Raw genomic sequence first — 12,515 nt, forward strand, 5'->3', positions numbered from 1 at the left:
TCATTTGTATAAAACCACAACAAAAAAGTACAAATTCAGAAAATGTGTTTTAATTGATTAATAAGCAAGTAACTAGGAAGAAAAACTTTTTACTTGTTTTTTACTAAACCAGGTGTAATTTCATTTTCCCACAATTTAATCAATGGTGTAACATTGAACAAAGCTAAAGGCACTTCTGGGTTTCTATCACAGAAACAAATCTTGTCTGAGCTGAAATGTGAGGAAAAGACTTGTTCAGAGTACCTTCCTCCCAACTTTTGGCTATGGGGACATTCTGTACATGAATGTTGTCTCGTTAACTCTCTGTGGTCTGGACTCAGTTTATCACAGTGCCCTGCGTTTTATCACAAACTGTTTACAGAACCCATCACTGTTAACTGCATTATCTGCTCTCTTAGTCCTTACTCAAAGAGACACTGGCTAATATTCACATATGAGGCCATTCTCTGTAAACTGCCTCAATACCTGCATCGTCTTCTGTCTCCTGTTAACAGAATATATAACTCTCGCTCTTCACTCAGATTGCTTGTCAGTTCCCAGATTCCACACTGAATTAGGAAAAACAACCTTTTCTTTTGCTGCTCTGCTTTTCTGGAATAATATACAAAACTCTCTGCATCTATGTGAACTAATTCCCTTGAATTGCTTTAAAGCAAAGCTTTCTGAGCTTTTAAAAGAAATATGCATGTCACTCTTGACCTGACCGTACCACTCTTGATTAACCTTTTAATTATTGTCATACTGTTCATTTTAATTCTATTTTATTGTAACTGTATGTTATTTCTACTGTTATTGTTTTAACTGCTTTTTATTTTATTGTGTTGATGCCTTTTGGCCCAGGTCTCCCCTGAAAAAGAGATCTAATCTCAATGGGATGTCCTGTTAAACTGAAGGTTAATTTAAAAAAAATAGAATATATAACATGGTTTGGATTTTCAGAAGAAAATTCTGATAGTTAAAGATTCTTCCTCAGAACTTCGGCCTGGACTCTAAAAAAATCTTTGTTTCTGTTGTGAGGTGTTTCTGCAGGATTTGAGGCTCAGAGGTTTAGTGCTAACAAGGAAAGTTTTCTTGTAACTTTAGGAGTTTTACGGCTGCATCCAGTTAAAATGAGTTTGAAGAGCTCTAAGCCTAGATATGTTTATTAAGTGAGTTAAAAATAAGTTCTTCACAGTATTGAGCACTGCTGTACCAAACAGTAATGAATGGGAATCAAATAGTGGGAAACACATGGCTTTTCTTGCAGCTGCTGTATCAATTGAACTAAAACAGAGTCTTCTGCAGAGCTATCTCATGTCATTTTTCTTCTTTCTGAAAGACATCACAAAGTTTTTCTCTGCATCTTCAGTTAAATTTTTTCTCTTTTTTTATTTATTTCTCTATTTTCTTCACACTGTGTGCCTTCACTTTCTTTAATGCCTCAGAATGAGATGAAAGCCCAGTGCAATTAGGCTTCTTATCGTTTTAATTAAGAAACCCATTCGGCCATATCTGCCTCAGACGCCATAACACATAATGGCAGCGAGTCTCTGATGCCTGAAGTAGTGATTCTGTGTGTCTGTTGTGTGTGGGCGCATACAGTATTTGTGTCGGTGTGAGTTCAGACGGGTGCGCGCGCGTCCTAATAACACAGTTCGCAACAATCTCCCTCCTGCCCTTCTTTCCTCTTTTATCAGTCCGCGCTTCGTTCACTATTCCCACTTGTGCGCCTCTCCAAACATGCAGTTCTATCCCTCGTTATTTTCTTCTCCGCAGACAAGGTCAAAGAGTCCTGTGTAAGTACTTGAAACTCTACTGTGTTGCCTAAGTGTTTTTTTTCTCCTCGATCCTTTGTCAGAAATTGCTTCATTAATGCTGTTTCCTCATGTTATGCTACAGCCATATGGAAGGATTTTATGGTTTTATCTGTTTCAGCCTGTGCTTATACACAAACATCTTATCATTCTGGTTGTACAATTCTATTTTCTCCATATCTATTTGCATAACATGAAGGCAACATGTCAATTTATTCTGTGTTTTTTTTTTTCTTTTAGCCCTCGTCCAAAAGAGGAGGCGACTGTAAATACCCTGATAGTGGTGTTAACACCCTCAACTCCCCCTCCTCCCTCTCCCTCCTCCCCTGTTACCCTGGCCTATCAGTGCAGAGCAGTGGTCTGTGAAGAAATTCCCAATATCTAAATTTACACACTGTATCAATCTTGTTTAATAGACTGGAAAGCTTATAGCCGCCGTGGCAAGCCGGCGGAGAGGGCAGCAGTGATAAATTGTCGGTGTGCAGGCGACAGCAGCCCGTGATGTATAATGAAATATTTATGATTTATCCCAGCTAATAAACTAAAATGAAGTGCATGATGTATGGGAACAGATGGGCCCTCTATTGATGCTGAGGTGGAGCGGCAAGAGGGGGAAGAGGAGACAGGAAGATGGGTGGAGAGGAGGAAGCAGGAGATGTAATGAAAGATGCTTGAGGAGTGGGGAAAAAAGGCGCAAGTGAAGGGTAACGTCTAGACTAAAAGAATAAAAAAAAACACACACACATTTGTGTGACTGGTTGACACTAAAAGAGGAAAAACTGAAAACGTAGACAAATGGGATAGATGGATGTGGGATGGCTGGGTTGGAGTTGAAAGAAAATGATGGAATAGAGAGCAAATGTATGGTGGCACTAAAACAGACCACCATTAAAATACAATTGCTCTCCTGTATGCTTCATCTTGTTGACTCAGACTGAAGCAGCTTTATTGTGTTTTATTGACTCTATACTCGAGTGGTTGAAATACACTGTTATGCTGTCTGCAAATATGCACCACTTAATTTTCCCAGCTGAGCTCCATCCAGTACTTTAGCACTCTAGTGTAAAACCCTCCAGTTCAACCACATCTAGTTAAGACTACTCCAACATTTTGAGAGGTATTCTTACGCTAACGGATGTTTACTGAGTAAGCCTAAATGGTAAAGAATATACTTTCTGAAGCTATCTCTAATAAGCAGCATTGTACGTATTTGTTTATCATAATTTCATGGATATGTTACTGTAACTAGTAATAAAGGGGCATCATTAAGTGTTTACTGTCATTGTGACAAGTTGCCAGACAACTAGCAAAAAACTCCTGGAATTTCCTTGGATTAATCATTATTGTACACATTAAACCATCTTTTAACACTTTGCTGTTTTCTGAAAAAACAAGATTGGCATGTACTTTATGCAGTTGGATTCCAACTCTTGTTAATAAGGATACACAGGATCTGGAATCTACCCAACAACCTTAAAGGACAAAGAAAATGCACATTTGGACACAAATGTAAACCTTGAAACTATTGCACTACTGTTACCTCTCTGGAAAGCACCTTCTTACCATAGAACAAACAGGAAAATACTTGTCATGTAGTTTTTTAATTAAATATTTAGTGTGTTTTCCTGCTATTTTATTTTGTAAAATACAGTAGTCTGGGCTCTGGAAGATTTGGGAAGCTGAACAATCAATATATTTAATACATGAATGACAAGGTCTGCTGTCATCACATCATGGTCCTCTTTCACTCCAAAGAAAGTGACCCACATTTTTTAACATAAATGAAAGTACCTGAAGTCTGGTTCTATAAAATTATGCCCAAAATTTTGTTGAGAATCCAAATAACTGGACTAGAGCTGAATTTTTTATAAAATCTTTTTGTTAATTTTACACCTTAGCATAAATGGGGGAGTTACCCCTTTACATTTGACTGACAATTCATCTCCAGAACAGCAAAACGGAACGTTTGTGAGGCTTGTTTGTCCCTCTAATTTTTTTCCAATATTTGAGAAAAGTGAGGGTTTGGTGATGTCATATCCTGTCAAGATTGCAGAAATTCAATCATTCATTCATTTTCCTGACCGCTTTGTCCCTTTCGGGGTCGCGGGGGGTGCAGGAGCCTAACCCGGCTGCTGATGGGCGAAGGCGGGGTGCACCCTGGACAGGTCGCCAGTCTGTCGCAGGGCGACTGCAGAAATTGTGAAGCTGAAAAATTGACTTCTAATCAACACATTACAAATGTTCAAGGTTCCATAATTTAACTTCCCTTTAGTCAATAAACCAGAGATGTCACCGGTGACGCCTAAATAACATACACTCTTTGACATTACATTACACCGTTTATTCGATCAACATGAATCAGCTTATTCTTACACGTAGAAAAACGACTTTGCATATCGGCTGTGTACCGATATGAAACACTTTGCTAACGTAAAGTCGTACATAACCGTGCAAAGCCGCTTTTCTCTGTGACAGAATCAGCTGGAATTACATTGATTGTGTTCACAGTTAAAGAGTTTTGTAGTCGAAAGTCAAAAGGTTTAATGCAGTAAAGCTGATAAGTAGTTAAATATTTTTAAAACATGATCTGGGTTAATACATGATTACGATTGGCTGCTAGGTATAGACTAAAAGGTGATAATGGACAGTGAAAATGTACACCTGAAAAATAAGTTCGGCCACATAGCCCAAATGTTCTATATCACTCCACATACCTTAACGCCAGTCGGTATTCCAGTTGTTAACATGTTTTAAACAAATGAAAAGAAAGAAAAAAAGAATGTAGGTTTTTGTGACTTATTCCACAGTTTATCACAAGATCAAGACAGAAAAGACATATGTTTTTGTGGTTTCCTTTAGCTATTTAGGTAATTTGGTCTTTTATTTGACCAGGATAAAGCAGAAGAGAGAGAGAGAGAAAAGAATCTAAGAAAGAGGAAATAAGACACAAGGAGGAATTGAGCTATTTAGCCTTTGTTTCTTTGAAACAAATTTTTGCTTCATCATCTGTTCAAAAACTAGTGGTAAGAGTTTCCCTCTGAAGTCATGCTTTGTGACCTATCATGACTATCACTGTTTATATTGATTTCCATTGCCGCTGCAGCCGAAGTTGGCCCTAGCTATAAAGTGTCGCACCACATATCAAATAGTCTGTTTTTTGTGAAAAAACTTTTTAAACCTAAAAATAACAAAATTGATGGAATACATATTCCTTTACTAAGTTACTACGCTATAAGCGGGATAATGCCCTTTGAAATGTACATTATCATAAATGAATGGACGACGCGGTAGCCTTTGTCCACTTGTGTTCTCTACTTTACCCCAACAGTTGTTTTTTTTTTAATAAATAAAATCAACACACTCTACCAATAAAACTACAAGTGTGGGGAAAGAGGGATTGAACCAATGACATTTTAAAATAATGTGTAAAATGACGATTTTAGCTGTAGCACTTAAGAGCCCACCTTATAACTGCCGCTTCAACTCATGTTTCAACCCTCTCCATCCAACCTTCCAAACCTGCTCAGCTTCATCACAGCCTGTCCCGTGAACCCTGTCTTTTGACGGCAGCTGTGCTCGCCGCGCCACCTGTAATACCCCGAAAGGACATCTTCCCGTCATTCTTGTTTCCATTTTTCTCCCCTTCGTCTCTCTCCACTCATCCATACTGACCCATTTCCTCCACTCAGTCATCCCCTTGGCCAGCTGCGCCCCTCATCCTACATACTGTACGCATCTTCCCCCACACCTGTCCCCCAGACAGCTACGCGTGTGTGCGTGTGGTGGGGGTATGTCTGGAGGACGTCGGGGGATCTTAAACACTCATCCATCCACTACACTTTGACTTTCTGTGTCTCTAACACACATGGCTTTTTCACACACACACACATAGTTTCCTCTGTTATTAGTCATAAAGTAGATGTAATTTATATAAATGGCAAACATTTTTATTTTCCCTAGATTTTATATCATTGAATGCACCTCAAGTCCTAAAACATAGAGAATAGTTGAATGAAACTTTAATGTTACTCAGTTTTTATATATAAAATAAAACATAGATTCCCGTCTGATGCGAGCGTGTTTTTTTTCTTTAGGAGACACAGCAGTGTACAAGGACGGCGTGTTTTGGATCATGGGCCGCAGCAGTGTTGACATCATTAAGAGTGGTGGCTACAAGATCAGCGCACTCGACGTAGAGCGCCACCTACTGGCCCATCCAGACATCTTGGGTGAGAAGGCTGCATATGGGAGGACAATAACGTGCTTCTGTGTGATTGATTCTGTAGGACAGGACCATCTGCACCATCACAAACAGGACAGGAAAAGAGAATAAAGCCGGACAGGATAGCTTTTATACTTGATTGCGATGTAGTGGTTACCATGTTTCTGTTTTTTTGTTTTTTTTGTCCTGTTGGATTAAAAAGCCAAAAAAGATTTTAATTTAAATTTAGCTATAAAGTACTGTTTTGTCAAAATTGTTATTCTTTTCTTACCTATTCAATTTAATGGTTCATACCTTTAAAGAAAACCTAAACCATTATAATATACTGATAAGAATTTACAAAATTCCAAAGATATTCTTAAATGGATTTTTTTTTCTCTGTTTTATCTAAACCTCTCATATTTGACTTGATTTCTCTAAAATACCTTGTGTAAAAAGTACAGTACTGTAAACATACAGACAAACGATTTTGCTGATTATTTTCCAGTAAATAATATTCTACTCTAACAAAGTGTTATCAGTCTTAGAGAAAATCCATTCATTCATAACTAGATTTTGTTTCAGAAACATTTGTTTATTCTGGGTAAATGTATGTTTTGTCATTCAGATTTAAATTTAAATAAACTTTTCTAAAGACAACAATCAATAACGTAGCCAAAAATAAAACCCACAATTGACCAAAATATTTAAAAATGTTCAGTAATAACCCAATAAATAAATTACATTGTTTCATGTTGTCCTGAAACAAGATGCAAACAAAAGTTGTAGTCCAGTTTATTTTTTATTTTAGAATTGTTTCGTTGTTGTTCATTTACCTGTGTGTGCGTTTGTTTAGATGTGGCTGTGATCGGCGCCCCTGATGCCATTTGGGGTCAGAAAGTGACTGCTGTGGTGCAGCTGAAAAGGGGGCGGAGTCTGAACCTTTCAGAGCTTAAGATCTGGGCAAGGTACAGTGACATGAATTTCATCCTTATGCGAATTTTACTTCATCTGTGTTTTTTATAACACTAATAAATAATAAGAATGCCTTGTTTTGGCTGTAGCTTGATCAGTAAATTAGTGACAGAAAAGATGAGCTGACTGTCTCCAGACTTTAGAAACATAATTACAATTTTCCAGACAAAGCTAACAATGGTGAAGCTGCGAAACAAAATCTAAATGGTTGCTACATTTTAGATACGTGGTGGTGTATTGGTTTTCACTCCCGCCTCACAATAAAAAGGTCCTATAGTTTGAAGTCCAGCTGGGTCCCTTCTGTGTGCAGTTTGCATGTTCTTCCTGGAGTTTGCATGGCTTTTCTCCAGAGACTTCAGTTTCCTCTCCACAGTCCAAAAATATGCTTGATAAATGAATTTGTGACTCTAAAGATTCTCCCTAGGTGTGAATGTGTGTGTGTGGTTGTATATCTCTGTGTGGCCCTGTGATGGACTGGCGAACCATCCAGGGTGTACCCCACTTTTGCTCTTCGGTAGCTCTGTAGGCTCCAGCTTCCCTGTGACCAGAAAATGGTTGGATGGTTGCTAATCTATTACAGTTTTATTAATGTAAAACATATTTGAGGTGTTTTAATAAACTGAGATTGTATCAATCAATTTAAGCCCCTATTAGTGAGAAAATATTTTAATATTTCTAAGATTATCTTTTACATTTTTGCTACTTGTTCTCATTTTATAGTCTAACTTGACTGAATGTGTTTTTGTTAATCAAAAAGTCTTCCATTATTAGAAAACTTAATCTGAAAAGGTAGTAATAGCAACTATAGACATGTTAACTGTTAGCTTCAGAGAAATGTTTTCTCAACACAGTGATCCTACCTTCAACCTTTTAATTTCAAAATCATATATTTATTATTTAATTTGTCATAATTGATTAATTTAGTGTTTCAATTTCCTAGAATGGAACATTTTGTGGATATTTGACTTTTAAATTCACTTTTCCAGGAATTTTATTACACTTTTGTTTTTTTAATCAGATTTTTTTTGATTATACAGAAAGGTAAAAAAAGAAAAAGATTTTCAAAGAACACAAATCACTGGGCCGTTTTCTGCCTTTAGGAGTGCTTTTTGGTCCCAGGTGAGCTGCAGTTCTGTACCACCAGAGGAGACTGTGACCTGAATAACTTATAACCAATCCATCATCCTGACTCCACCGAAACAAAACACAAACAGAGCTCTGCGGCCCGTTATTACGCGAGGTGTTATTGTTGAATATTGTTACTATTATTCCGCCCTTGCATTGTTGCCGCTTTCACCTGTAGCGGGCAAATAAAAGCTACTAATTCGGACTCTGCAGATCTCGGAGCAGCGGTTGGCCCTCAAGTACTCTGATCGATATGAAAGGAGGGCGGGGGGCGCAGAGGCTAGAGATGGACTAATGAGAGAAGCACAAAGAAAAACAAGCAATGAAAAAGAGGAAGAGTAGAAAGAAGCATACAAATAATAGCTTGCTTTTTGCCCCCTCGTCTCTTTCTAAATGTCAGTTGAGTTTGGCAGTTTTTTTTTCTATCTGCATTAGGCAGTAAATGTTGAGCCCCACAATGACACTTCCTTTTTTACTTTAGGCCTCGCTATAGCATTTCAGCTTGCTCATCTGTGTCCACAGAGCATCACTTTTGCTCCGTCATAACTCTGAGTTCCACACAAGAGCGTTTTGTGTGAGTGTCGAGGCTGACAGCTCCATGCGGAGTGTGGAGTTTACGTCCTGCCGGTCCAGAATGGTAGATTACTTACCTCAGCCTGTGGCCCCGGTTAACTCACATATGCATACACACACACACACACATACGCAGTGTTTGCTGCCAGAGGTCCAGCCAGAGAAAACCCACAGCACGCCGCCCAAGCCAGAGAGTAAAGGAGACAGGAGGAGATAAAATGAGACATAAACAAAGAGATGGATGCTCACTCTTCAGTGCCCTGGCTTCAGCTGTCAGCATGGATCGCCGTCACATCCTCTGTGTGCCATGAACACACACACACACACACACCCCAGAGAAATTGGTGACACAAGTGAGTCCTGTTACAGGAGCGTGTATGCACACACTCACTCACTGAGTCATGGAGACGCAGACATCTGCTGAAAGGAGTTTTAATGGCAACCGCATGAGTCATACTTTTTTATTTATTTTTTTTACCAACACAACAGGAACACAAGAGATGTGCAGGAGAACTCACACAAACAAACTAGGTTAGCAGATAATGAAAGAAAGCTTCAGGCTTCAAGACTTTTCAGCCACTGAAAAATAAATAAATAAATAAAGAAGCTTTTAATTATCTCAGCCTTCAGTTTTTCCATATTATTTTTATTTCTTTTTCACCTCACAGTGATTAAATTGTTTTGGATGAAGGGGAACTGTCTGTGTCTGGGAGCGAATTGGAGATATTAGGGAGGAGAACTGCAGAGTGTATGAAGGACATTTCTTTCCTTATCTCTACTGCTCTGCCACAGGGCCAGCCTTTGTTTTGCAATTGTTTTTTTGTTTTCTTTTATGTTGCCGCCTGTGTGTGTGCGCATGTGTGTGTGTTTGTGTGCGCGCTTCCATCTGCGGCGCGTCAGTAAATCATGTCCTTGTGCATGTTTGTCTCTGTCTTTATTCTTTGTATTTCCTTTCTAAAAAAAGTGCTGTTGTTTAAATGTTTGTGGCAGGGAGCACATGGCGCCGTACACCGTGCCTACGGGCTTGCTGCTGGTGGAGGAGATACCCAGAAATCAGATGGGCAAAATCAACAAAAAGGACCTCCTGCGACAGTTCTTCCCATAACTGGACAGCTGGGATATGTGTGGCAGCACGCATGTTTTTTCCCCATCTTTGCACCTTCTCGCCAATGCGAATATTTGCACATTAATTATGCTAAACCATGGAGTACAAAGAAATTAAAAAAATTATTTTATATTTTAAGGATTATTTTGCTGATTGCTTTGTATAAAATCCTTGCATTTATTCATGATTTTACCCTACTTTTTTGTTTTTTTGCAAAACTGAAGTTGTATTTGGTTCTGACCACTGATAAATAAGAATTATCTTTTGATGTATTTGATTTATTGCCTTTTTTGGCGAAAATTAAAAAAAAAAGTCGTTTTCTTGGACATAGTTTCTGCAGAGTGGCAGGAGTTGGTTAAAAATTCACCTCTGAGTTGTGAGCAGAACTGTTGGAACAAAGTAAGCCTGCCACATTACCCATCATTCCTCTTTCTAAATTTTCTCCCACTAGCTTACAGCTCCTCACAATCCAAACCAAAAACAAAAAAATTATCCTTCTGTACAGTTTTGAGCCAGATACCAGCTCAGACGAGGAAAACCAAAACATATGTGGATCTATTTTTCTCCATGAGGATGCATCAGAATGGAGCAGAGCAGGGAGCTTGTGCCCTGGTGATTGACGCATCTACATCTCTGCTACAAGCTTTTTTCAATGCCATTTTTTTGTCCACTCCTTTGAATGAAGCTTAATTTTCCTCAAATATGTTCTCCATCAAGAGAAAAATGCAACAAGAACATGTTAAAAAACACAATTTTCCTTTGAGTGGGACTTTAAGATCCTTGTGTAATTAGATGATTGAAAATTAATAAAATCTAAGTAAAATTCTATTCCACTTTTTTGATCCTCCCTGCGAGTCACTTCTCTTTGACTGAGTGTGCAGCTGTGGTTACACAGGTGCGGTGAGAGCTTGAAGGCAGATTCTCCAGTAAGGCGCAACACCCCAGCTGGATGCCCCGCACTCCATCTGACTAACCCTCTTCTCGCCTCTCATCCTTTCTCATCTCAATTTCGGCACGACTTTGCCTCCTCCGCCGTTATCACACGTCACAACAGATTGCAGCAGCAACCTGAAACAACTTGACTGCCACTCTTCCTGTTTGTGAATGAGCGCTGGCGGGCCGCCAGAAGAGAGGAGCGAGGACGAGAGACGCAGAGGAGCCCCGGCTTTGACCGGAGAAAATTGATGGAGAGGGATGGAAGAAGTGGGGAGACACTGAATGCTGAGATAAAGATGAGCAGAAGGAGAGAAGAATGGAATCTGCTTGAGATAAACAGTCATGATGAACAGCCGGCCAACTGTAGATGGAAAGATATACAAGTGCAACCCCCCCCAGCCGACACACACACATTTTGCTCGTCCACCCACAGCCACCAGAGACCTGATTAAGAGAGCAGCGTTATCGATCTGTGGGCTGGCAGGCCAGGATGGATGAGCAGGCAGAGCTGCAGCAGCACCAGAGGACGACTCCTGTGCCCCCACCCCCCAGCCTCCACACGGCCACAGCTACACACCCACACCCGAGCTGGGAGTTGGCAAAAAGGTTGTAGATGCCATGCTGAGGCTGCAGCCAACAGCAGGGGGTCAACAGGAGCTCAGAGCAAGTGAAGAAGGGGGTAATAGGTGCAGTGTGCTGAGGGGGAGGCTGAGCGGAGCATATTCCCTGGACTCAGGTGATGGAGTGCCCTTGAACTGTCTCCACCTCCTTTTTTATACTTCTGAAAACACGTTGTGTTTGCTGGAGCGTGGTGGTGGAGCTTGTCTACAGATGGCTGCTTATTGGGCCCCAGGGTCCAGGAGGGTGGGGTCACAGGGGACACGGGGGGGATTGTTTTGGACAGAGAAAAGGTTTTACCGGAAGGAGACGTCTCGGATGGAAGTTTTGGAAAAGTTTTTGATGCTTCTTTTATTTCGTACAGGCGCATTAAACCCCAGCTGGAACCAGCTGGCATCACATGCTAACTAAGGATTGAATCAGTATTGGATTCTGCTGTTGTTTTCTTTTGTTACATCAGGCTCTCTGATAAGATGCAGGATCTTTCAATCACCCATTCATTTTCTCTAACTGCTCCTCAGAAGCACATCTCATTGAACACCTGGCTGGAGATTGCAGCGCCGTCGCCGGGCGGACAGAGACACACGGGCAGAGATTAGAGAAGACTTACACGTCAGAGCGAAGCTGTTCCGCCTGTCCAACCTCTCACCAGCCAGCCGTGATGAAGAGGAGCGCTTCTGCTCCCGAAACATTTTAGAGAAGGATTGATTTCCTTTTAGGCTCTCATTAAGTTATAGAGAAAATAAAAATGCAGATCAGCCACATTACCAGAGAGGTTGTTTGTCTTTTTGCAGCTTTACAAATTTACATCAGTAGTAAAGAGTGTAGATAAGGAGTTTGTATGAAGACAAATCTTCCCAGTCAACAGTTTAGCTAAAAGTCTTGCAGGGAATTTCCTCAAATATTCTATAACCTGCTAATTTTATCACTTTATTGGTTTTCTATGCGAATTTCTGAAATGCATTTTTATCAATTTTCACATCCTTTTATTTTAAAGGACAAGGATGAGAAATTGTGGTTTTATTTTTGTTACTTTAGTTAATCAAATTTTCCCTGTGGGACCAAAATCTTCCTTATCATCACAGACGAGATGATTTTTCAGCGTAAACATTTTATCACAATAAAACAGGATCAGAAGTGTGTGTTTCAAACGGTTTTATTATTGATGAGTTCTAATTATCCTCTTGCC

General features: G+C 39.8%; 1 protein-coding gene across 3 annotated transcripts in view; it reads left to right on the forward strand.

Annotated features, from left to right (window-relative positions):
- The window catches only part of acsf3 (acyl-CoA synthetase family member 3), a 42,828-nt gene extending 30,738 nt beyond the window's left edge, over nucleotides 1-12,090 (forward strand). For 2 of the 3 annotated variants that reach the window (XM_024295969.2, XM_024295970.2), the window contains exons 8-10: nucleotides 5,888-6,022; nucleotides 6,851-6,962; nucleotides 9,658-10,038. In XM_024295969.2, the coding sequence (XP_024151737.1) occupies nucleotides 5,888-6,022; nucleotides 6,851-6,962; nucleotides 9,658-9,772 (362 nt within the window). In that variant the 3' untranslated portion in view covers nucleotides 9,773-10,038. Of the gene's footprint in view, nucleotides 1-5,887; nucleotides 6,023-6,850; nucleotides 6,963-9,657; nucleotides 10,039-11,847 lie in introns of those variants that run through there. The other variant, XM_024295971.2, reaches the window with a different exon arrangement.
- The last annotated feature ends 425 nt before the right edge of the window (nucleotides 12,091-12,515 follow it).

This window comes from Oryzias melastigma, linkage group LG3 (assembly GCF_002922805.2).
Source record: "Oryzias melastigma strain HK-1 linkage group LG3, ASM292280v2, whole genome shotgun sequence".
NCBI classification, from domain to species: Eukaryota; Metazoa; Chordata; class Actinopteri; order Beloniformes; family Adrianichthyidae; genus Oryzias; species Oryzias melastigma.